Source organism: Oncorhynchus mykiss, chromosome 14, assembly GCF_013265735.2.
Source record: "Oncorhynchus mykiss isolate Arlee chromosome 14, USDA_OmykA_1.1, whole genome shotgun sequence".
NCBI lineage: Eukaryota > Metazoa > Chordata > Actinopteri > Salmoniformes > Salmonidae > Oncorhynchus > Oncorhynchus mykiss.
In genome coordinates this window covers 13,088,492-13,114,588 of record NC_048578.1, presented here as the reverse complement: position 1 = coordinate 13,114,588, position 26,097 = coordinate 13,088,492, and the positions used below count along the sequence as shown (strand labels likewise).

General features: G+C 42.6%; 2 protein-coding genes across 5 annotated transcripts in view; one reads left to right on the top strand and one right to left on the bottom strand.

Annotated features, from left to right (window-relative positions):
- The first annotated feature begins 91 nt into the window (after nucleotides 1-91).
- med19a (mediator complex subunit 19a) lies at nucleotides 92-3,248 on the top strand. Of its 2 annotated transcripts, XM_021561254.2 has the most exons (6): nucleotides 92-453; nucleotides 1,117-1,239; nucleotides 1,624-1,757; nucleotides 2,371-2,467; nucleotides 2,539-2,633; nucleotides 2,787-3,247. In XM_021561254.2, exons 1-6 carry the CDS (start codon nucleotides 234-236, stop codon nucleotides 2,850-2,852), a joined length of 735 nt encoding a protein of 244 aa, XP_021416929.1. In that variant the 5' UTR covers nucleotides 92-233; the 3' UTR covers nucleotides 2,853-3,247. The 2 variants fall into 2 exon arrangements, with proteins under 2 accessions (XP_021416929.1, XP_036798871.1); XM_036942976.1 differs by having other exon boundaries at nucleotides 2,371-2,633; nucleotides 2,787-3,248.
- Nucleotides 3,249-7,477: 4,229 nt separating this feature from the next.
- The window catches only part of slc43a1a (solute carrier family 43 member 1a), a 45,481-nt gene continuing 26,861 nt past the window's right edge, over nucleotides 7,478-26,097 (bottom strand). For all 3 annotated transcript variants that reach the window (XM_036942974.1, XM_036942975.1, XM_036942973.1), the window contains exons 6-15: nucleotides 16,865-16,957; nucleotides 16,554-16,687; nucleotides 14,648-14,763; nucleotides 14,401-14,547; nucleotides 13,227-13,259; nucleotides 10,858-10,987; nucleotides 10,637-10,766; nucleotides 10,457-10,530; nucleotides 10,260-10,383; nucleotides 7,478-10,157 (exon numbers count right to left, since the gene is read on the bottom strand). In XM_036942974.1, coding sequence (XP_036798869.1) covers nucleotides 9,966-10,157; nucleotides 10,260-10,383; nucleotides 10,457-10,530; nucleotides 10,637-10,766; nucleotides 10,858-10,987; nucleotides 13,227-13,259; nucleotides 14,401-14,547; nucleotides 14,648-14,763; nucleotides 16,554-16,687; nucleotides 16,865-16,957 — 1,173 coding nt within the window. In that variant the 3' untranslated portion in view covers nucleotides 7,478-9,965. The remainder of the gene's footprint in view (nucleotides 10,158-10,259; nucleotides 10,384-10,456; nucleotides 10,531-10,636; nucleotides 10,767-10,857; nucleotides 10,988-13,226; nucleotides 13,260-14,400; nucleotides 14,548-14,647; nucleotides 14,764-16,553; nucleotides 16,688-16,864; nucleotides 16,958-26,097) is intronic.

Here is a 26,097-nt window from a genome sequence, read left to right as displayed (position 1 = left end):
CTTTTGAAACGAACACTTTCATATCGGGGCAATTGGGGCCATTGGCAATACAATTTAATACAATTTAACCGGCAAATATATTGCTGGTGTTACGGTACTACGCCGACAATGCCACAAAGAAGTCGAGACAAGTTGTTGTCAGACAATCGTGGCTCAATGTGTACAAAATTAAAAGTATAGGGGAGGAAATCGATGTCTTTAAAAAATATATATATTAGATACTCGCAATAGACATGACGGAAATGTTTTCAAATCTGTATGGGCAAAATGAAGCTCAGGGACCACCCGGATCATCGTCTTTGGGATTCGGACCGGGAAAACCACCACCGCCTCTGCCGCCAAATCAAGTCACAATGGCGGCTCAGATGCCACCTCAGCACGGGGATGAGGGGCCTGCTCTACGGAAGCCGGGAGCAATGAACGAACCTTTTTATTTACTGCGAGAGCTACCAGGTAAAGTTAACATTTCAGTGTAGGCAGTACGTAATATGTTTATTCATACTTGAGTGGAATATTATTATTTGCTACCTCATGTTATTTTCTAATATTAACTAACATGTGTGGTAGCTAGTTACTAGTCCATTCAATAGACTGTAATGACCTGTAAAGGGGGACCGGCTGTAAACCGTTTACTCCGTTGGGTTCTCTTGAGCAGGGTTTTCCATTCTCGGTCCTGGGTACACGTTTTGGTTTTTGCCTTAGCACTACACAGCTGATTCAAATAACAAACTCATCAAACTTTGATTCTTTGAATCAGCTGTGTAGTGCTCAGGCAAAAACTAAAACGTGCACCCAAGGGGTGACCCAGGACCGAGTTTGGGGAAACCCTGCTCTAGAGCAAGCTGGTTACTGACTAGTTAGCCCAGTGGGTAGTATATTAATTGATGGTGCATTCTGTAGGCCTAGCCCAAGTGTGTGCCGTGGTCAGTATGGAATGTAATCTAATTTCTCTAGCAGATAGTGTTATCTTTGCTTTATCAATTTTTAGGTGCACTTCCTAGTTTCTACATTAGCCATAACAAGTTACTCACTCTGGACCGTTGAATGGGACATTGACGTCTGTATGGATCTTGTTACTGTATTGACAGTGTCTTATCCTTTGTGTTTGCCCCACAGTGGGCAATGAGCTGACGGGCAACACCAACCTAATCACCCATTACAACCTGGAACACGCCTACAACAAGTTCTGTGGCAAGAAGGTTAAGGAGAAGCTCAGCAACTTCCTGCCAGAGTTACCAGGTGAACTACACACACAGCACAGTTGCGCTGTTTACTTTGTGGGTGTTTTTGTCTGTGCGTGTCAGTTATTTTCTGTGGACCCATCACACTGAGTATTCCCATACCTCACACACTTGCCTCTTCTCCATCTCTCCTCTGTCTCTATGTAATCAGTGTCTCCATTTTCACTTCTCTTCTGTGCAGCAGGTAGCCTAGTGGTTAGAGCATTGGGCCAGTAACTGAAAGGTCACTGGTTCAAATACCCGAGGAGACATGGTGTTTAATGTGCCCTTGAAGAAGTCACTTAATCCTAATTTGCTCAAGGGAGGCCGTACTACTACAGCTGACTCCCATTTCACTGCACCTATCCAGTCTGTGAAAATATAACTTTGGTTTTTTCTCTAGGTATGATAGACTGTCCTGGCACCCAGGATGGCAGTTCATTGCGTTCTCTGATAGAGAAGCCTCCAGTGTGTGGCAACTCCTTCAGCCCTCTGACCGGAGCCAGCCTCACCGGCTTCAGACTACACACCGGACCTGTAAACACACACACAAGCATGCACACACGCACACACACACACGGAGAGTAACTGATTACAGGTAATCTGATTACAGGTAATCTGTTACTTTACCAGACTATTTAAAAAAAAATGTGTATATATATATATTATAGATACTTTTGAAAAACTAGATTACTTCTTGGACTACTTTTAAATTCAGAAAGAATGTTTGCGAAAAAATAAATTCACACCTTCCTGTTTTCTCAGAGATATTCAATTCAGCATTGAAAAAAGACACAGGTTTAAGTTTGTTCCACCTGAGTCTGGCCACAAGTCAGATACCACAATGGTGAAACACGAAATGCGTTTGATGGATCCTTTTTGTCTTCTTCTAATACGTCTTAATTTAAGGGGAAAGTAATCCAAAAGTAACTTAAAGTAATCTGATTACATTATTGAGTTTAGGGAATGAACAGTTCCATTACTGATTACAAATTTGTGCATTTAACTGGAATGGATTATGTTTAGAAAGTAACCTACCCAACACAGCTCACACATTCTAGGGAACTTTATTAATCAACATTTGACTGTATAATTTCTGTACTGCTAACGAAGATGTGAAGATGGTATAAACTCTGTGTTTGTGTTCCAGCTACCAGAGCAGTACAGACTGATGCACATACAGCCCCCAAAGAAGAAGAGCAAAAACAAGCACAAACACCACCGACCACAAGATCCCATACCGCAAGGTAACACACACACACACAGAGGTACTGACACCATCCCACATCCTTTGAAACCCTTCCTTGTGTTTTTACAGAAACCCCGTCAGACTCTGACCCCAAGAAGAAGAAGAAAAAGAGGGATGACGACCCCGATCGCAAGAAGAAAAAGAAGGACAAGAAAAAGAAGAAGGTAAGACTTACTGTCCTGACCCACTATCTACCTCTTTCACTGACATTTGGATATAGGAGGCCTAGGGGTTAGGAGGGAGGGGATTGATTTAGAGCTGAGGCCAATGGCTATGGGTTGGGACTTTTTCTATAGTGTTTGTGCCTCTTCTTGCAGAACCGCCACAGTCCGGACCACCCTGGCTTGGCTGGCTCTCAGCCCAACAGCAACAGCCTCCGATAGACCAGACAGACACGGTGTGTGTGTGAGGAGCAGCGTGTGAGTGTGTTTGAAGAGAATCAGGAACTGTTTGTGAGAATGTATGCAGATACGAGAGATTATGCATTTGTGAGAGAGGGATACGTAAATGTCTGTTTGTACAGTATGTGAGTTTGTGAGAAAGTGTGTGGGTGGCAGATTGGATGTGAGCATGGTAGAGTAATGTTGTTACAGTATGACAGACAGAAGGTCACTGATGTTCTGACTGAGTACAGTGCCTTTGGAAAGTATTCAAACCCCTTGACCTTTTCCACATTTTGTCTTATTCTAAAAGTGATTCAATTGTTTTTTTCCCTCATCAATCTACACACAATACCCCATAATGACAAAGCAAAAACAAGGTTTTTAGACATTTTTGATCATTTACAGTACCAGTCAAAAGTTTGGACTAGAGGTCGACCGATTTATGATTTTTCAACGCTGATACCGATTTATTGGAGGACCAAAAAAAAAAACTATAGCGATTAATCGGCCAATTTTACATTTTTAATTTATTTATTTGTAATAATGACAATTACAACAATACTGAATGAACACTTATTTTAACTTAATATAGTACATCAATAAAATCAATTTAGCCTCAAATAATATTTAGCCTCTCTATACGATTTGTATTTCATATACCTTTTGACTATTGGATGTTCTTATAGGCACTTTAGTATTGCCAGTGTAACAGTATAGCTTCTGTCCCTCTCCTCGCTCCTACCTGGGCTCGAACTAGGAACACATCAACAACAGCCACCCTCGAAGCAGCGTTACCCATGCAGAGCAAGGGGAACAACTACTCCAAGTCTCAGAGCGAGTGATGTTTGAAACGCTATTAGCGCGCACCCCGCTAACTAGCTAGCCATTTCACATCGGTTACACCAGCCAAATCTCGGGAGTTGATAGGCTTGAAGTCATAAACAGCGCAATGCTTGAAGCATTGCAAAGAGCTGCTGGCAAAACGCATGAAATTGCTGTTTGAATGAATGCTTACGAGCCTGCTGGTGCCTACCATCGCTCAGTCAGACTGCTCTATCACATCAGACTTATTTATAACATAATAACACACAGAAATACGAGCCTTAGGTCATTAATATGGTCGAATCCAGAAACTATCATCTCAAACATTTTTCCGCAAATGCGCTTTTGTTAAATCATCCCCCGTTTGGCGAAGTTGGCTGTCTTTGTTAGGAAGAAATAGTCTTCACACAGTTCGCAACGAGCCAGGCGGCCCAAACTCCTGCATATACCCTGACTCTGTTGCAAGAGAAGTGACGAAGAAATTCATGTTAGCAGGCAATATTGACTAAATATGCAGGTTTAAAAATATATACTTGTGTATTGATTTTAAGAAAGGCATTGATGTTTATGGTTAGGTAAACGTTGGAGCAACGACAGTCCTTTTTCGCGAATACGCACCGCATCGATTATATGCAACACAGGACACGCTAGATAAACTAGTAATATCATCAACCATGTGTAGTTAACTAGTAATTATGATTGATTGATTTTTATAAGGTGAGTTTAATGCTAGCTAGCAACTTACCTTGGCTTCTTACTGCATTCGCGTAACAGGCAGGCTCCTCGTGGAGTGCAATGAGAGGCAGGTGGTTAGAGCGTTGGACTAGTTAACCGTAAGGTTGCAAGATTGAATCCTCGAGCTGACAAGGCAAAAAACAGTCGTTCTGCCCCTGAACAAGGCAGTTAACCCACCGTTCCTAGGCCGTCATTGAAAATAAAAATGCGTTATTAACCGACTTGTCTAGTTAAATAAAGGTGTTAAAAAAATTGTAAAAAAAAATTAAAAAATGTAATCCGCCAAATTGGTGTACAAAAATACCGATTTCCATTTGTTATGAAAACTTGTAATCGGCCATTCCGATTAATCGGTCGACCACTAGTTTGGACACCTACTCATTCAAGAGTTTTTCTTTATTTTTACTGTTTTCTACATTGTAGAATAATGGTGATGACATCAAAACTATGAAATAACACACATGAATAATTAGTATCCAAAAAAGTGTTACTACATTTTGTATTTGATATTTTTCGAAGTAGCCACCCTTTGCCTTGATGACAGCTTTGTACACTCTTGACATTCTCTCAACCAGCTTCACCTGGAATGCTTTTCCAACCGTCTTGAAGGAGTTAATTTATATGCTGAGCTCTAGTTGGCTGCTTTTCCTTCACTCTGTGGTCCAGCTCATCCCAAACCATCTCAATTGAGTTAAGATTGAGTGATTGTTGAGGCCAGGTCATCTGATGCAACACTCCATCACTCCTTTTTGGTCAAATAGCCCTAATACAGCCTTATGCAGCCTGTGTTTTGGGTAATTGTCCTGTTGAAAAATAAATGATAGTCCCACAAAGCGTAAACCAGATGGGATGGCGTATCGCTGCAGAATGCTGTGGTAGCCTTGCTGGTTAAGTGTGCCTTGAATTGTAAATATATCACAGACAGTGTCACCAGAAAAGCACCATCACACCACCTCCTCCATGCTTCATGTGGGAACCACGCATGCAGAGATCATTCGTTCACCTACTGCATCTCACGAAGACACAGCGGTTAGAACCAAAAATCTCAAATTTACACTCATCAGACTAAAGGACAGCTTTTCACAGGTCTAATGTCCATTGTTTGTGTTTCTTGGCCCAAGCAAGTCTCTTCTTATTGGTGTCCTTTTTTAATATTGGTTTCTTTGCAGCAATTCGACCATAAAGGCCTGATTCGCACAGTCTCCTCTGAATAGTTGATTTTGTGATGTCTGTTACTTGAACTCTTATTTGGGCTGCATTTTCTGAGACTGGAAACTCTAATGAACTTATCTTCTGCAGCAGATATATTATATAAATATATTTGATTACTGTATACAAAATGAACGGGAATATAACATTTACATAAGTATTCAGACAATTTACTCAATACTTTGTTGATGCACCTTTGGCAGCGATTACAGCATTGACTCTTCTTGGGTATGACGCTACAAGCTTGGCATCCCTGTATTTGGGGAGTTTCTCCCATTGTTCTCTGCAGATCCTCTTAAGCTCAGTCAGGTTGGATGGGGGGCTTTGCTGCATTGCAATTTTCAGGTCTCTCCAAAGATGGTCGATCAGGTTCAAGTCCGGGTTCTGGCTGGGCCACTCAGAGATTTGGACCGATGCCACTCCTGCGTTGTCTTGGCTGTGTGCTTAGGATCGTTGTCCTGTTGGAAGGTGAACATTTGCCTCCAGTCTGAGTACCTGAGTGATGTGGAGCAGGTTTTCATCAAGGATCTCTCTGTATTTGCTCCGTTCATCTTTGCCTCGATTCTGAATAGTCTCCCAGTCCCTGCCGCTGAAAAACAACCCCACAGCATGATGCTGCCAAGTTTCCTCCAGACGAGACACTTGGCATTCAGGCCAAAAGAGTTCATTTGTGGTTTCATCAGACCAGAGAATGTTGTTTTTCATGGTCTGAGTCACCTTTAGTTGCCGTTTGACAAACTCCAAGCTGGCTGTCATTGTGCCTTTTACTGAGGAGTGGCTTCCATCTGGTCACTACCATAAAGGCCTGGTTGGTGGAGTGCAGAGGAACTCTAGAGCTGTCAGAGTGACCATCGGGTCACCTTGGTCCATCTTGGTCACCTCCCTGATCTATTTAATTTTTTATTTTTATTTTACTAGGCAAGTTAAGAACAAATTCTTATTTTCAATGACGGCCTAGGAACAGGGGCAGAACGACAGATTTGTACCTTGTCAGCTCGGTGGTTTGAACTTGCAACCTTCCGGTTACTAGTCCAACCCTCTAACCACTAGGCTACCCTGCCGCTCTATGCCTCGACACAATCCTGTCTCGGAGCTCTACTGACAATTCATTAGATCTCATGGCTTGGTTTTTGCTCTGACATGCACTGTCAACTGTGGGACCTTTATATAGACAGGTGTTTGCCTTTCCAAATCATGTCCAATCAACTGAATTTACCACAGGTGGACTCCAGTCAAGTCGTAGAAACAGCTCAAGGATGATCAATGGAAACAGGATGCACCTGAGCTCAATTTCGAGTCTCATAGCATAGGTTCTGAATACTTACTTGCATAAGGTATTTGTTTTAAATACATTTGCAAACATATCTAAAAACCTGTTTTCACGTCATTATAGGGTATTGTGTGTAGATTGCTGAGGATTTTTTTATTTGATTTAATCCATTTTAGATTAAGGCTGTAACGCAACTTAATGTGGAAAAACTCAAGGGGTCTGAATACTTTCCGAAGGCACTGTATATGATGAGTGTCCCTTTTTCATTTGTTTGGGATATTCTCTGACTACAAATTATATTCCAATAAACTTTTATTATTGTCCGTGCTGCGTTGCTCCTCTTTCTGTTGTATGGTCTTCTCCCCTATGCCTGAAAGGTTGTCTTGAGTGACATGCTGATTCAGTCTTGGGCATATGGTCTCTCATCCAGCTAAAGTGTGACTAACGAAGTTGTGGTCAGGAAAATGCAGCGCCATGTGTTTGCAATCTGAAAACATCAATTCAACATTTTAATTTATTCACGAATATTCTGCCAAGTACTCATTTGTTAGACTGTCAGGAATATCAACGGGCAAACACAGTCACAGGATAGTTTCCTACATATTTGTTTATTTATTTGATGAGACTTAGTCCCCAGATGAGAGATGGCAGAAAAAAATTGCATATCACTTCTGACACAACAAAGCTATAGAAAGAGCGTGATGGGGAGGGGATACAATACATTTCATCGTTATGATTTCAGCTACATGCCCCTGAGGAAAAGTGCTGTACACTTAAGAAAAAAAAACATGGCTTTGCAGCCCATAGAAGTAGAAAACCTCACACATTCTTTTTCTATGTTGTAGCCACCCTCGACATGGCGTTGGTTTCCCAGGTGAAGTTTGGTACTGTCTGTCGCTGTGGTTTTACATTCAATTCTATGGCAGGTACAAAAACAACATATTTCAATCCCCCCTTTGTCACTATATGGTAATGATTGACATTAACAGATGCATAATACAAAAGCCTCAAGACTATTTATATTGAGAACCTGTCTTTTAACATTAGACAGTGTTGTTACACATCTCTATGTGGAGCATTACACCATTACACATTTGCATGAGAAAAAAAACCTTCGCTCTACTTACATGGAGTGTACAAAACATTAGGAACACCTTCCTTAGAGTGAGTTGCACGGCCCCCTTTTGTCCTCAGAACAGGCTCAATTCGCAAGCATTCCACAGGGATAATGGCCCGTTGTTGACTTCAATGCTTCCCACAATTGTGTTAAGTTGGTTGGATGTCCTTTGGGTGGTGGACCATTCTTAATTCACACGGGAAACTGTTGAGCGTGAAACCCTGCAGTGTTAACCTTCTTTACACAAACCGGTGCGCCTGGCACCTATTACCATAACCCGTTCAAAGGCACTTAAATATCTTTGCTTGCGCATTCACCCTCAATGGCACACACAATCTTTGTCTCAAGGCACAAAAATACTTATTTTACTTCTCCTCCCCTTCATCTACACTGACTGAAGTGGATTTAACAGGTGACATAGCTTTCACCTGGACACCGTCATGGAAAGTGTTCTTAATGTTTTGTATACTCTACACTAACCGGGTAGAGAACACAGAAAGCATACATAATCAGAATAGCAGTTATAATCATGGCATTACAATGAAAACATTGGGTAATAACAACAATCCCCTTTTTAACATGTCTGCATATAAAAGGTACAAACAGACAGTACATGCATATTGTTTTACACACAAGTTAATTCCTGGTCACAAAGCTGTAAAAGTATTTGACACATTGGATACATTACCATTGCATCTGTCTACTTTTCAAAATCAGTCTCAGCTTTGGGTGTCAAGTGTCACACTGTTTTCATGTTTTAAAACATAATCTTGAAATGCGAGTACAGTGGAGTATGACCAATTTGACTCCACTTCGTTAATCTTTGAACAATCTAGGCATAGAATCTACGTTGTCTTTTGCCTGTATATGTTTATATTGTTTGAAAAATAAAACTTATCATACCAAAAATAAAACCTCTACCTATTCCATGGCTAATGAGTGATACATTGACCAATGAAAAGACAAATCTACACACACGGTACACTCACACAGGCACACAAATGGGTCTTGGTTGTAGAGAGACGGTTGGGGAATAGAAGAGGTAGTTAGTGTCTCTACAGTCAGTCTGTCTGTGAACGAGTGAGCGCAAGAGCCAGCACATGTATGTGTCTGTATGCATGTTAGTTTATGCGCTAAGAAAAATATGATTGCAATACAAAAAGCAATGGCATAATATTTGGGATAACAAACTGTAGCATTCTTCCTGACTGGGTGTCTGATTTCACCCAAGCCTCATAGTACAACCTTAACTATGCTATTCACATTTTCTTACATGTCATTTTGATACATCCTTCGTCTGTGACACTCAGCATATTTGATTAACCGAAACAGAAACACTATCGTTGTTTTGTTTCAGTACAAGCTGCACAATTCATATCTGAATATCATTCTTTGGTGTCGTGTGTTCTTTGTCAACATGGATTGAGAAATATATTAAAGGAGTAACATGCCCCTGAAGGGTCTTTCAAGTACCATAGAAGTCTTGGACTAGCCACACAGCAAATACATCAACAACAACAAAATTCTGATAACTTATCAAGACATTCCAATTCAAGCAACTCCATTGACTAGTATTTGACTTCAAGTCCTGACATGTTAGTGGATCATGGTTGGAAGTTCTATGGTTTAGGGCTCTAGTCAATCTGCACCGCTGAAGCACTAGAAAAGTCATGGTCATTTCCGATTGAGCCGACATACGCAGCGTTTACCGTCAATGCAGTCTCCGCCAACATGGGAACATTGCCTTTAAATTTCATTTGGGCTTTAGCGTTGAACTTCCACGATACAGATTGAATAAAGCCATGAGGCAACAAAAACAGCAATAAAGCTAACAATTCAAAAAAATTACATTTACTTGACGATATTTTGGTTAGTGATTGGGTGGATAATATGAACATTGATACAAATAATCCTACAGTTCCCAAAATCCTTAGCATTGCTCCAGAACCACTTCCTACGCTTACTGGATGCTGTGACCATTGCTATGGTGTTTGAGGCCATTGATCTCTGAGTGGTTGAGAGCCTCTCTCTCCTGGCCAGTGGCATTCTTGTCCTGAGCCGCCTTCTCCTGGATCAGGTGTCTGCGATGGTAGAAAAGGTATCCAGGCAACAAGAAGCCAGCCAATGAGAAGAGGATCATTCCCAGGTTGATCTGATAAAGGGACAGAGATATGGGAAGTTAGACAAGTGAGGGGTTACAAAGTCTTGTACAGTATGGGTACCTGCACTGGAAAACTGAGCGTGTGTCTCTCACCCAGTAGGGATCTCCGTGCAGGGATCCCACCATGACGATGAAGAGGGGTTGCTGCAGCAGGGCGATCACAGCACTGATCATCGACTGCAGCCCAATCAGAGTTCCAAAGTGGTTAGAGGGGTATCTGAGAGAGAATGGGCAATTATTTCTCAAGTCAATTTCTGTATGTAAAGGTGATGACGAAGTTGAGTACTTACACAGCAGCATACAGGCCTCCACAACAGGAGTGGATGAACCCTCTGACAATGGTGTGGAGGATGAAGGTCAGGATCTACAGAGAGAGGAAGAGGGAAGGAGTGTGTTGACATTTGGAGGTGGGGTAGTGTGTGCATTTGTGTGTGTTTGGTAACGAATGAACGAGAAAAACGTGTGTGTACCTGGAGCCGCAGGTTGTCTATCAGACAGCACACTCCGAACACCAGCAGTAGCAGATTGGTGAAGATGAAGGCTCTCATGGCATTAGTGATTTTCTGTATCTTTTTGTCTCTCGTCAGCCCGTCTGCTGGTCTGAGTGGGATTGGACAGGGGACAATGAGATAAGACATCTATCTATCTACCTCTTACTTCCATTCAGCTTCCCCCTCTCTCTTTCTCACACCTCTTCTCTGTGTCTTTTCTGGTCTCGTCCACACAGTCCTTCATCCTCCAGTCCATAATGTAGCCAATCAGAGGACAGGTGACCAGACACAGCAGCTGCAGGGAGCCGAAGATGGACGAGTAGAAACTCACTGGAGAGAGAAGGGAACACACATTTAGACACCCTGTGAGAAAGACCCAGCGGTATGATTTTACACTGAGGAGGGAACAAGTCAGAACTGATTGTTCTTGCCCAGAGTAGGCTTTTTATTTGCAAGTGAATATAATAATAGCCGGCGTACAAGTGTTAACAGAAAGAAGAAAAACTGGAACAAAACTTTAAAACCCAGCAGCATGCAAACCTGTTCCCTGTCCTGTTCGACAAACAAGGAAGTGGCAGGTGCTTAAATACAAATGCAACAGCCAATGAGAACCAGTTTCACATCAGGATACTTGTATTTCAATATGCACACCCTCAGATGATAAACATGAATAACCTTAAGCAGACACATCAATAAAGGTTCTAATCATTGCCTGAGCATAAATAATATAATTTTAACGGATAAGCTACTACCACATTACTGCCAATGAAAAACGTTGCGCTGGAACAGAACCCTCTTTCATCAGAGGACAACAAGGTAATCACTTACATTTTTGAAGATTCACCTTAATGTTTCACATGCTAAACGTGATCACGTTACAGAGGTAACTTCTGATTGTTACATACATGATAAGAAAGAGAACAATTTTACCGGGAGACGCACAACAATAGGTTTCGGTGCCAAACCAATTGCCGACGCTCCAAACTCAAACTCCTTAGGATATAAACTCAGCAAAAAAATAAGTCCTCTCACTGTCAACTGTGTTAATTTTCAGCAAACTTAACATGTGTAAATATTGTATGAACATGACAAGACTCAACAACTGAGACATAAACTGAACAAGTTCCACAGACGTGACAAACAAAAATTGAATAATGTGTCCCTGAACAAAGGGGAGGGGGTCAAAATCAAAAGTAACAGTTCTGGTGTGGCCACCAGCTGCATTAAGTACTGCAGTGCATCTCCTCCTCATGGACTGCACCAGATTTGCCAGTTCTTGCTGTGAGATGTTACCCCACTCTTCCACCAAGGCACCTGCAAGTTCCCGGACATTTCTGGGTGGAATGGCCCTAGCCCTCACCCTTCGATCCAACAGGTCCCAGACGTACTCAATGGGATTGAGCTGTGGGCTCAGAACACTGACATTCCTGTCTTGCAGGAAATCACGCACAGAACGAGCAGTATGGCTGGTGGCATTGTCATGCTGGAGGGTCATGTCAGGATATGCCTGCAGTACCACATGAGGGAGGAGGATGTCTTCCCTGTAACGCACAGCGTTGAGATTGCCAGTAATGACAACAAGCTCAGTCCAATGATGCTGTGACACACCGCCCCAGACCATGACGGACCCTCCACCTTCAAATCGATCCCGCTCCAGAGTACAGGCCTCTGTGTAACGTTCATTCCTTCGAAGATAAACGCGAATCCGACCATCACCCCCGGTGAGACAAAACTGCGACTCATCATTGAAGAGCACTTTTTGCCATTCCTGTCTGGTCCAGGGACGGTGGGTTTGTGCCCATAGACGACGTTGCTGCCGGTGATGTCTGGTGAGGACCTGCCTTACAACAGGCCTACAAGCCCTCAGTCCAGCCTCTCTCAGCCTATTGCGGACAGTCTGAGCACTGATGGAGGGATTGTGCGTTCCTGGTGTAACTCGTGCAGTTGTTTTTGCCATTCTGCACCTGCCCCGCAGGTGTGATGTTCGGATGTACCAATCCTGTGCAGGTGCTGTTACACATGGTCTGCCACTGCGAGGACGATCAGCTGTCCGTCCTGTCTCCCTGTAGCGCTGTCTTAGGCAGTACGGACATTGCAATTTATTGCCCTGGCCACATCTGCGGTCCTCATGCCTCCTTGCAGCATGCCTAAGGCACGTTCACGCAGATGAGCAGGGACCCTGGGCATCTTTCTTTTGGTGTTTTTCCAGAGTCAGTAGAAAGGCCTTTTTACTGTCCTAAGTTTTCATAACTGTGACCTTAATGGCCTACCGTCTGTGAGCTGTTAGTGTCTTAACGACCGCTCCACAGGTGCATGTTCATTAATTGTCTATGGTTCATTGAACAAGCATGGCAAACAGTGTTTAACCCTTTACAATGAAGATCTTTGAGAGACAGGGTCCTGAAAAAGGGCCAATAAATACTGATTCTCATACACCGTAAGTCACTGTCAGTGTCTTGTTATTCATAATAGCTTTAGATCAAGTGATGGAGGACATGGGCTGATCATCACACACCCATACACACACACACGACAAGGATGCGCACTTTCACCAGGAGACATTTCTCACCTTTCTCCTCTGCCTCGACGTTCAAAACAGAGGCTAAGGAAAGAAAGGACAGGACAACTTTATTAGAACACATTTACATGGAGGGAATCATGATAGTATGTTGGTTTGTCAGTGGACTGTCACGGCCTGGTTTGTCAGTGGACTGTCACGGCCTGGTTTGTCAGTGGACTGTCACGGCCTGGTTTGTCAGTGGACTGTCACGGCCTGGTTTGTCAGTGGACTGTCACGGCCTGGTTTGTCAGTGGACTGTCACGGCCTGGTTTGTCAGTTGACTGTCACTTAGTTTGGTTTGTCAGTTGACTGTCAGTTTGGTTTGTCAGTTGACTGTCACGGTCTGATTTGTCAGTTGACTGACACGGTATGGTGTGTCAGTTGACTGTCACGGCCTGGTTTGTCAGTGGACTGTCACGGCCTGGTTTGTCAGTGGACTGTCACGGCCTGGTTTGTCAGTGGACTGTCACGGCCTGGTTTGTCAGTTGACTGTCACTTAGTTTGGTTTGTCAGTTGACTGTCAGTTAGTTTGGTTTGTCAGTTGACTGTCACGGTCTGATTTGTCAGTTGACTGACACGGTATGGTGTGTCAGTTGACTGTCACGGTATGGTGTGTCAGTTGACTGTCACGGTATGGTGTGTCAGTTGACTGTCACGGTATGGTGTGTCAGTTGACTGTCAGTTAGTTTGGTTTGTCAGTTGACTGTCACGGTCTGATTTGTCAGTTGACTGACACGGTATGGTGTGTCAGTTGACTGTCACGGTATGGTGTGTCAGTTGACTGTCAGTTAGTTTGGTTTGTCAGTTGACTGTCACGGTCTGATTTGTCAGTTGACTGACACGGTATGGTGTGTCAGTTGACTGTCACGGTATGGTGTGTCAGTTGACTGTCACGGTCTGGTGTGTCAGTTGACTGTCACGGTATGGTGTGTCAGTGGACTGTCACGGCCTGGTTTGTCTTTGGACTATCACGGCCTGGTTTGTCAGTGGACTATCACGGCCTGGTTTGTCAGTGGACTATCACGGCCTGGTTTGTCAGTGGAATGTCACGACCTGGTTTGTCAGTGGAATGTCACGACCTGGTTTGTCAGTGGACTGTCACGGCCTGGTGTGTCAGTTGACTGTCACGGTCTGGTTTGTCAGTACGTTGGTTGTCAGTTGGTGTGGTTTGTTTGTCACTCACAGTAAGGGTTGCCGTGGGTGACGAGGAACTCCAGCATCTTGTTCATGGCACCCATAAAGAAAATGATCCTGAGCTGGGTCATCCCCATGGTAACCAAACTCCACAGGAAGATGGGCGAGAACACGGACCTACGGAATGGGATGGTGTCTGAGAGAGAGAGAGATGGGCAGACAGTTAATATGGGTATATGAGATGTGTTTGTAAATAAGGGCAGCGTTCTGTTTTCCGGTGTGTGTTCTTGACTCACTCGGTGTTACGGCTGGGAGTTTCTCAGTGGAGTGTTTCAGGTCTCCATTCTTCTGACTCAAACTCTCCCCCACCCCCTTATGGTCTCCAGACACATCAGTCGACGCTAACTGCTTACTGAGGAGGAAAATAAAGAAAGTTGTTTATTTGCTTTCAGTATGGTAACATGATCATGTTTTCACTTACAATTGAAGTGGGAAGTTTACATACACTTAGGTTGTAGTCATTAAAAGTCGCTTTTCAACCACTCCACAAATGTCTTATTAACAAACTATAGTTTTGGCAAGTCGGTTAGGACATCTACTTTGTGCATGACACAAGTGATTTTTCCAACAATTGTTTACAGAAAGATTATTTAACTTGAAATTCACTGTATCACAATTCCTGTGGGTCAGAAGTTTACATACACTAAGTTGACTGTGCATTTAAACAGCTCGGAAAATTCCAGAAAATGATGCCATGGCTTTAGAAGCTTTTGATAGGCTAATTGACATAATTTGAGTCAATTGGAGATGTACCTGTGGATCAATTTCAAGGCCTACCTTCAAACTCAGTGCCTCTTTGCTTGACATCATGGGAAAATCAAAAGAAATCAGCCAGGACCTCAGAAAAAAAATTGTAGACCTCCACAAGTCTGGTTCACCCTTGCGAGCAATTTCCAAACGTCTGAAGGTACCACGTTCATCTGTACAAACAATAGTACGCAAGTATAAACACCATGGGACCACGCAGCCGTCATACCGCCTAGAGATGAACGTACTTTGGTGTGAAAAGTGCAAATCAATCCCAGAACAGCAGCAAAGGACCTTGTGAAGATGCTGGAGGAAACAGGTACAAAAGTATCTATATATACAGTAAAACGAGTCCTATATCAACATAACCTGAAAGGCCGCTCAGCAAGGAAGAAGCCACTGCTCCAAAACCGCCATAAAAATGGCAGACTACGGGTTGCAACAGCACATGGGGACAAAGCTCATGCTTTTTGGAGAAATGTCCTCTGGTCTGACGAAACAAAAATAGAACTGTTTGGTCATAATGACCATCGTTATGTTTGGAGGAAAAAGGGGGAGGCCTGCAAGCCGAAGAACACTATCCCAACCGTGAAGCACGGGGGTGGCAGCATCATGTTGTGGGGGTGCTTTGCTGCAGGAGGGACTGGTGCACTTCACAAAATAGATGGCATCATGAGGTAGGAAAATTATGTGGATATATTGAAGCAACATCTCAAGACATCAGTCAGGAAGTTAAAGCTTGGTCGCAAATGGGTCTTCCAAATGGACAATGACCCCAAGCAAACTTCCAAAGTTGTGGCAAAATGGCTTAAGGACAACAAAGTCACGGTATTGGAGTGGCCATCAAAGCCCTGACCTCAATCCCATAGAACATTTGTGGGCAGAACTGAAAAAGCATGTGCGAGCAAGGAGGCCTACAAACCTGACTCAGTTACACCAGCTCTGTCAGGAGGAATGGGCCAAAATTCACCCAATTTATTGTGGGAAGCTTGTGGAAAGCTACCCAATATGTTTGACCCAAGTTAAACAATTTAAAGGCAATGCTACCAAATACTAATTGAGTGCATGTAAACTTCTGACCCACTGGGAATGTGATGAAAGAAATAAAAGCTGAAATAAATAATTCTCTCTACTATTATTTCACATTCTTAAAATAAAGTGGTGATCCTAACTGACCTAAGACAGGGATTTTTTTATTAGGATTAAATGTCAGGAATTGTACAAATAAAAAGTTTAAATGTATATGGCTAAGGTGTATGTAAACTTCTGACTTCAACTGTATCTATATTGTTCTAGCATTGTGGAAGTGTTATGGTAAAAATATTATAATAGCCATTCTTTTTTTTAAATCGGTGCTCTAACATTGTAGTAATGTTGTTTCAGTGTTGTACTGACATGTAGTCGACCTCGTCCGGCGTGGGCAAGGCCTCCACTGGCCAGTTGAAGAAACAGTTGAGGAAGACGAAGCCTGCTAGACCCGACCACACCCACATAATCACCCGGAACGACACGCCTGCATCATAGATCAGCTTAGAGAGGGAGAGAACATGGGGTGTTATTAGTAGAGAAAAGCAGAACTTACTTTGGACACTTCATTGACCTCTTCACGTAACATATGAAGGCTGAACATGTATTCTATTTGTATGAGTGATACGAGGCAACAGTCACAAATGTGTGTCCATCTCTGACGACATCATCGTGTTTACCTTGACTCCAGGGAAGGTGACGGCAGAAGAGGCGTAGGAGCCAATCATCAGAGACATGATGGTGGAGGTCCGACTGCCAAACATGTTGGGTATCTGGAGGGAGAAAGGGGTGGGGAACAGGGGATGAGGAAGAAAGAGAGAGGGATACATTCATGAACAGTCTCAAACATTGATCATTTGACCACAATCAATACATATTGATACAATAGGAGAACAGACACAATGCATTAGGAAAGTCTTGACTGAGTGCATTAGGAGTGCAGTAATGCAAGCTCACCAGCAGAGAGCACAAAGGTGTTGAGTAAAATATAAGCCCAACACAGGTTTACTACAGTACGGTATCTACAGAACCACTTTGGCAGAGGAAGTTTTATCATACTGAAAATACTTCTGATCATTTAATCAAGTTAATAATAGACATTTCATAGAGGCAGAAGGATTCAAGCATTATTAACTACTTTTTTGAGACCCAATGATATTCATTCAGAGTACTGTTCATGAGCTGGGCCATTCTCAGCAGACTTTCTCTACTAGTCCACCATCCATCAGCCATGTGATTATCGACAATGCTCTGTACATGCTCTGGAATCATATGTGTTATCTCATAGTTTTGATGTCTTCACTATTATTCTACAATGTAGAAAATAGTAAAAATGAAGAAAAACCCTTGAATGAGTAGGTGTTCTAAAACTTTTGACCTGTAGTGCACATCAAACAAATGGTTTCCATGTGTTTGAGGCCATTCCATTCGCTCCACTCTGGCCATTATTAGGAGCCGTCTTGCCCTCAGCAGCCTCCACTGCCGGCAAGCACATGATAAAAATGTTCCTGGCCGTGTTCCGACATGACACTGGACTAGTAAAAAGACACCCGAAACCTGGTTCCTGGAAGGCAAATATTTCACATCCTGGCGCAGACAACATATATACCAGGATGATCCCTGACGGATTTTTGGGAACGCTAGTGAGAGGGGCCAGATGCTAAAAAAACACAGAGAAGATTGTATCTCTTACAAATGTCAAAGTAAAGTTAGTATAGCCGTGTTAAATGCCCACCTCGACGTTTGCCTGTAACTGTACAGCACAGTGAGACAGAGCGTCTTGGCATCCGTGTGTGTGTGTGTGTGTGTCTGCAGGAGGCGATATTCCCACCGGTTTTCTGACAGGAGCCTAGAAAGCACACATTTAACGCATGTCCTTCAAGCACGTGACTTCCCTTTTTGGCCAGCCAGGGTCCGTGGAAACACGTGAATTTAGGAGAGAGGAATGACCCAGCTGGTTTTACTGTCAGGTACATGGGAATTACTGGAAATGTTACACGGATATGAAAATACATTCTAGGGCGGGTAGAAGAGCTGTGAAAAGTGTGAAGACTGACTAGTGACAAAGCAAATGTGTCTGAGAGAAACAAAGAGAAAGAGAGGGGGGAGAAAGATGGAGTGAGAGACAAAATGTGTACTTGAGGCGATGTTAGGCTCGTGTACCTCGTGCAACAAAAGTTGTCCCCATCCCTCCCGCTAATTAGTGGTGTCACGATACCAGATTTTCCGTCACAAAAATGGAAACACGAAGCAGACTTCACTCTATGGTCCTTTAAAACCTACTTTTATAAAATAGTGTGTGCAATAGCTTGCAAAATAAACAAATGTTACTCTTGGTGACAATATAAGGCTGTTTTTTTTCCCAACATTAGGACTGTTTTCCTAAAAACAAATTGTCCGCTTCATGTTTTGTTTCCTTTGCTTCCTAGTATCATGATACTGGCTTAGTGACAACACTACTGCTAGTGATAATTAGGCAACTTTTGCCAAATTTTTGTTGTCTGTGTGAGGGAAATGCTGTAGATTAAAGGGGACTATGTATTTTGATAAGATGAGTCCATATCAGAAAACTCATGTCATATACAGTGTCAACATTTATGATCACTGTGTTTGATGTACAGTTACAAGATGACATGGCGCCATACCCTGGGTTGTTCTGAACAGAGTGAGCACATGTTTGTCTGTTGTGAAGAAGATTCGCAGCGGCACAAGCACCTGAATGCACACAAGTCCTTTCTATGCTCACCAGAATTACAATCTGTTTCTCTGAACGGCATTGTGAAAGCCTAACACCGTAATATCATATTTTATAACATAGCTAGTCATGTTGGCTTTAGAACAAGCTATCAAATGATTCCCACCTGACCCAGATTGCGTAAAACAACAGTAATTGTGTGATGGCGGGGATGCAGGTTTTTGTTCAAACCAAAACTACTACAAGTGTGCTTGCTCTAGTTCCTCAACTGCACAGCAAGGAGAGCTAAAAAATAAAAAAAAGTTTTAAAAAAAAAACTTATCGTTCAAGACCCCTTGACTCATAAAAGTACATTGAAATTACTATGTCATTTTTGTCTTACGTTGCACCTACCCCGCATTTTCCAAGAATATGCTTATCATGTTACTGAATGTATCAGAGTACTTTCAGATTTCCTGTAAATATAAAATGCACATCAAATCAACAATGTTTCGATTCAGCCTTGTGTCAGGTGAACTGTTGTGTCCTCACCTTTTGGTCTAATAATTTCACATAATCGCCAAACTGTTCCCTTTCAATTGCTACCATGGTTATCATGGTGTACAGTGCATTCGGAAAGTATTTAGACCCCTTCACTTTTTCCACAGTCTTGTTGGTTCCAAACTTCTTCCATTTAAGAATGATGGAGACCACTGTGTTCTTGGGGACCTTCTGCAGAAATCTTTGGGTACCTTTCACCAGCTCTGTGCCTCGATACAAACCTGTCTCGGCACTCTACGGACAATTCCTTTGACCTTGCGACTTGTTTTTTTTCTCTGACATGCACTGTCAACTGTGGGACCTTACATAGACAGGTGTGTGCCTTTCCAAATCATGTCCAATCAATTGAATTTACCACAGGTGGACTCCAGTCAAGTTGTAGAAACAGCTCAAGGATGATCAATGGAAACAGGATGCACCTGAGTGCAATTTCGTGTCTCTGAGCAAAGGGATTGAATACTTAAGTAAATAAGGTATTTCTGTTTTTTATTTTAATACAATTTCTTAACCTGTTTTTGCTTGTGTGTAGATGGATAAATTATTATATACAATTGAAGTCGGAAGTTTACATAAACCTTAGCCAAATACATTTAAATTGTTTAACTTGGGTCAAACGTTTCAGGTAGCATTCCACAAGCTTCCCACAATAAGTTGGGTGAATTTTGGCCCATTCCTCCTGACAGAGCTGGTGTAACTGAGTCAGGGTTGTAGGCCTCCTTGCTCGCACATGCTTTTTCAGTTCTGCCCACACATTTTCGATAGGATTGAGATCAAGGCTTTGTGATGGCCACTCCAATACCTTGACTTTGCTGTCCTTAAGCCATTTTGCGACAACTTTGGAAGTTTGCTTGGGGTCATTGTCCATTTGGAAGACCCATTTGCAACCAAGCTTTAACTTCCTGACTGATGTCTTGAGATGTTGCTTCAATATATCCACATAATTTTCCTACCTCATGATGCCATCTATTTTGTGAAGTGCACCAGTCCCTCCTGCAGCAAAGCACCCCCACAACATGATGCTGCCACCCACGTGCTTCACGGTTGGGAATGTGTTCTTCGGTTTGCAAGCCTCCCCCTTTTTCCTCCAAACATAACGATGGTCATTATGGCCAAACAGTTCTATTTTTGTTTCACCAGACCAGAGGACATTTCTCCAAAAAGTACGATCTTTGTCCCCATGTGCAGTTGCAAACCGTAGTCTGGCTTTTTTTATAGCGGTTTTGGAGCAGTGGCTTCCTCCTTGCTGAGCGGCCTTTCAGGTTATGACGATATAGCGGTATGACGGCTGCGTGGTCTCATGATGTTTATACTTGCGTACTATTGTTTGTACAGATGAACGTGGTACCTTCAGGCGTTTGGAAATTGCTCCCAAGGATGAACCAGACTTGTGGAGGTCTACAAGGTCTTGGCTGATTTACTTAGATTTTCCCATGATGTCAAACAAAGAGGCACTGAGTTTGAAGGTAGGCCTTGAAATACATCCACAGGTACACCTCCAATTGACTCAAAAGTTGTCAATTAGCCTATCAGAAGCTTCTAAAGTCATGACTTCATTTTCTGGAATTTTCCAAGCTGTTCAAAGGCACAGTCAACTTAGTGTATGTAAACTTCTGACCCACTGGAATTGTGATACAGTGAATTTTAAGTGAAATAATCTGTCTGTAAACAATTGTTGGAAAAATTACTTGTGTCATGGACAAAGTAGATGTTCTAACCGACTTGCCAAAACTATAGTTTGTTAACAAGAAATTTGTGGAGTGGTTGAAAAATGAGTTTTAATGACTCCAACCTAAGTGTATGTAAACTTCCGACTTCAACTGTATTTTTTAAAATCCATTTTAGAATAAAATATACAGGGGGTACTGGTACCGAGTCAATGTGTGGGGGTACAGGTTTTTCGAGGTAATATGTACATGTAAGTATGGATAAAATGACTATGAATAGATGATAAACAGAGAGTAGCAGCAACGTAAAAAACGGGGGGGGGGGGGGATTGGGGTCAATGCAAATAGTCTGGGTAGCCATTTGATTAACTGTTACATTTTTAGGTCCTTCCTCTGACACCGCCTGGTATATAGGTCCTGAGTGGCAGGAAGCTTGGCCCCAGTGATGTACTGGGCCGGGCACATTACCCTCTGTATCGCCTTGCAGTCGGATGCCGAGCAGTTGCCATACCAGGCAGTGATGCAACCGCCTGGAATGGCAACTGCTCGGCATCTGACCGGCATGCGCTTTTCATATTTATTCTGTAATAAACATTTCAATTTCACCCTATCAATAAAAGCCCATTCCCACAAGGTTATAGGGTTAACCATAACTCAATATCACCCCTTCAACATCTACAGTATCTGTCAACCAAAACTCTGACGAAGGTTGGTAGAACAAGGTGTCTGCATTTGAAATAGAAAAGTGAAACTTTACAAGCAAGCAAGCAGTGTACCTTTACAATCTAATGTCCCTAAATAAGTCTAATGTCCCTAAATAAATCTAATGTCCCTAAATAAATATAATGTCCCTAAATAAAATGAATGTCCCTAAATCAATTGAATGTCTTTAAATAAATTGAATGTCCTAAATCAAGCCTCATGACATGACATCTATCTACCCACGATGCTGAGAATATGTGGTCTGAATCCAATGTAGGTTTTGCCTGTAAAGTTCACAATAAAACAGAGCTAAGCGTTAAATGTTGAATGGCAATCCCCTGGGCTCGACTAGAAAAACAATGGCATAAGGATAGAATGGAGAGTTGGTTCAACAAACCAAACTGAAGTGACCTCCCTCATCAGGACTAAAACATTACAACCACAACAACATGGGCAGTGTTGCCACTACAACCACTCAAAGAGAAGGGCTGTCTATGTCTGCGTGTGTCCTTGTGCCCCAGACCTTGTGCCCCAGTTCTGACATAAGTTTTAACAACACCCTTATGAAACCCGGTCCACGCTGGTGCAGCCCAGCCCAGTTGGGGAACAGACTCATCATAGACCGGGGTCAGAGAGACAAATGGAGAGGAGTGAATGTCAATTAAGTGTGTGTGTGTGTGTGTGTGTGTGTGTATATATATACAGTGCCTTGCGAAAGTATAAGGCCCCCTTGAACTTTGCGACCTTTTGCCACATTTCAGGCTTCAAACATAAAGATATAAAACTGTATTTTTTTGTGAAGAATCAACAACAAGTGGGACACAATCATGAAGTGGAACGACATTTATTGGATATTTCAAACTTTTTTAACAAATCAAAAACTGAAAAATTGGGTGTGCAAAATTATTCAGCCCCCTTAAGATAATACTTTGTAGCGCCACCTTTTGCTGCGATTACAGCAGTAAGTCGCTTGGGGTATGTCTCTATCAGTTTTGCACATCGAGAGACTGAATTTTTTTCCCATTCCTCCTTGCAAAACAGCTCGAGCTCAGTGAGGTTGGATGGAGAGCATTTGTGAACAGCAGTTTTCAGTTCTTTCCACAGATTCTCGATTGGATTCAGGTCTGGACTTTGACTTGGCCATTCTAACACCTGGATATGTTTATTTTTGAACCATTCCATTGTAGATTTTGCTTAATGTTTTGGATCATTGTCTTGTTGGAAGACAAATCTCCGTCCCAGTCTCAAGTCTTTTGCAGACTCCATCAGGTTTCTTCCAGAATGGTCCTGTATTTGGCTCCATCCATCTTCCCATCAATTTTAACCATCTTCCCTGTCCCTGCTGAAGAAAAGCAGGCCCAAACCATGATGCTGCCACCACCATGTTTGACAGTGGGGATGGTGTGTTCAGCTGTGTTGCTTTTACGCCAAACATAACGTTTTGCATTGTTGCCAAAAAGTTCAATTTTGGTTTCATCTGACCAGAGCACCTTCTTCCACATGTTTGGTGTGTCTCCCAGGTGGCTTGTGGCAAACTTTAAACGACACTTTTTATGGATATCTTTAAGAAATGGCTTTCTTCTTGCCACTCTTCCATAAAGGCCAGATTTGTGCAATATACGACTGATTGTTGTCCTATGGACAGAGTCTCCCACCTCAGCTGTAGATCTCTGCAGTTCATCCAGAGTGATCATGGGCCTCTTGGCTGCATCTCTGATCAGTCTTCTCCTTGTATGAGCTGAAAGTTTAGAGGGACGGCCAGGTCTTGGTAGATTTGCAGTGGTCTGATACTCCTTCCATTTCAATATTATCGCTTGCACAGTGCTCCGTGGGATGTTTAAAGCTTGGGAAATCTTTTTGTATCCAAATCCGGCTTTAAACTTCTTCACAACAGTATCTCGGACCTGCCTGGTGTGTTCCTTGTTCTTCATGATGCTCTCTGCGCTTTTAACGGACCTCTGAGACTATCACAGTGCATGTGCATTTATACGGAGACTTGATTACACACAGGTGGATTGTATTTATCATCATTAGTCATTTAGGTCAACATTGGATCATTCAGAGATCCTCACTGAACTTCTGGAGAGAGTTTGCTGCACTGAAAGTAAAGGGGCTGAATAATTTTGCACGCCCAATTTTTCAGTTTTTGATTTGTTAAAAAAGTTTGAAATATCCAATAAATGTCGTTCCACTTCATGATTGTGTCCCACTTGTTGTTGATTCTTCACAAAAAAATACAGTTTTATATCTTTATGTTTGAAGCCGGAAATGTGGCAAAAGGTCGCAAAGTTCAAGGGGGCCGAATACTTTCGCAAGGCACTGTATATATATATATATATAGGAGGACACAACTCATGCCGAACAGTGTGTGTGCATTCTCCCTGGGTTTATTAGAGTTTGTGGCAAACTATGTGGGAGGCACTAGGGTTGTGTGTACAACAGAGAGCGAAAGGACAAACTGTCGTTTGTTGTGTGAGACAGCATGCAGCAGGTACTCATTTGTGAGCGTGATTGAAGGGGTGTGTGAATGTTTTGGATTGAGTGTTACAGTAAATATACCTACACGAAGAGAGGTTGCTTAACTGGTCTGTCGTCTAAAGCCAGGAGAAAGGTCAGAGGTTACAGGATTGCCTGAGGTCAACAGTCCCTGACTAGACCTCTCTCAGTCTGTATTGTGATTTTGTCTATGTGTTCCCCTAGTGTTTCTGGCGTTTCTGTGTGAAGACACACACATGGGGATCGAGGCAGTTCCGTGTTTGTTTTTGGATTTTTCCAGCTGACTAATATCAGCTAGAACAGAGAGAGTAAGATAAGAACTGCGGAAAGAGGGAGAGGGAGGAAGGGGGGTAGAGAGAGGGTGAGTGTGCCCTTGTGTGTTTTGGGTAAAGGTGGGTGTGTGACGAGTCAGGACTTGTGATTGGTGGAGCTACAAGTGGGACAATTTCCATCTGGGAAAAGGCATGTGCAACTCAGGCGCCAAAATACCCACACACACACACTCACACCACGTAAACAATTTCACATCCATAAATACTAAAAGATACCCTCCCTCAAAACCTGTTGGTGACTAACATAGATCCATGAAAACATACATGAAATTAGTTGCAAAATGAATAGGAAATATAGTCAAGACGTTGACAAGGTTATAAATAATGATTTTTTATTTAAATAATAATTATGTCCTTCAAACTTTGCTTTCGTCAAAGAATCCGACATTTGCAGCAATTAGAGCCTTGCAGACCTTTGGATATCTAGTTGTCAATTTGTTGAGGTAATCTGAAGAGATTTCACCCCATGCTTCCTGAAGCACATCCCACAACTTGGATTGGCTTGATGGTCACTTCTTAAGCTGCTCCTACAACAGCTCAATAGGGTTGAGATCCGTTGACTGTGCTGGCCACTCCATTATAGACAGAATACCAGCTGACTGCTTCTTCCCTAAATAGTTCTTGCATTGTTTGGAGCTGTGCTTGGGGTCATTGTCCTGTTGTAGGAGGAAATTGGCTCCAATTAAGCACCATCCACATGGCGTTGCAAAATGGAGTGATAGCCTTCCTTCTTCAAGATCCCTTTTACCCTGTACAAATCTCCCCCTTTACCACCACCAAAGCACCCGCAGACCATCACATTGCCTCCACCATGCTTGACAGATGGCGTCCAGCACTTCTCCAGCATCTTTTCCTTTTCTCTGAGTCTCACAAATGTTCTTCTTTGTGATCCGAACACCTCATACTTAGATTCGTCTGTCTGTCCATAACACTTTTTTCCAATCTTCATCTGTCCAGTGTCTGTGTTCTTTTGCCCATCTTAATCTTGTATTTTTATTGGCCAGTCTAAGATATGGCTTTTTCTTTGCAACTTTGCCTAGATGGCCAGCATCCCAGAGTCGCCTCTTCACTGTTGACGCTGAGACTGGTGTTTTGCTAGTACTATTTAATGAAGCTGCCAGTTGAGGACTTGTGAGGCATCTGTTTCTCAAACTAGACACTAATGTACTTATCCTTTTGCTCAGTTGTGCACCAGGGCCCCTCAGTCCTCTTTCTATTCTGGTTAGGGCCAGTTTGCGCTGTTCTGTGAAGGTAGTAGTACACAGCGTTGTATGAGATCTTCAGTTTCTTGGCAATTTCTCACATGGAATAGCCTTCTTTTCTCAGAACAAGAATAGACTGAAGAGTTTCAGAAGAAAGTTCTTTGTTTCTGGCCATTTTGAGCCTGTAATCGAGCCCACAAATGCTGATGGTCCAGATACTCAACAAGTCTAAAGAAGGCCAGTTTTATTGCTTCTTTAATCAGCAGTTTAATCAGCAGTTTT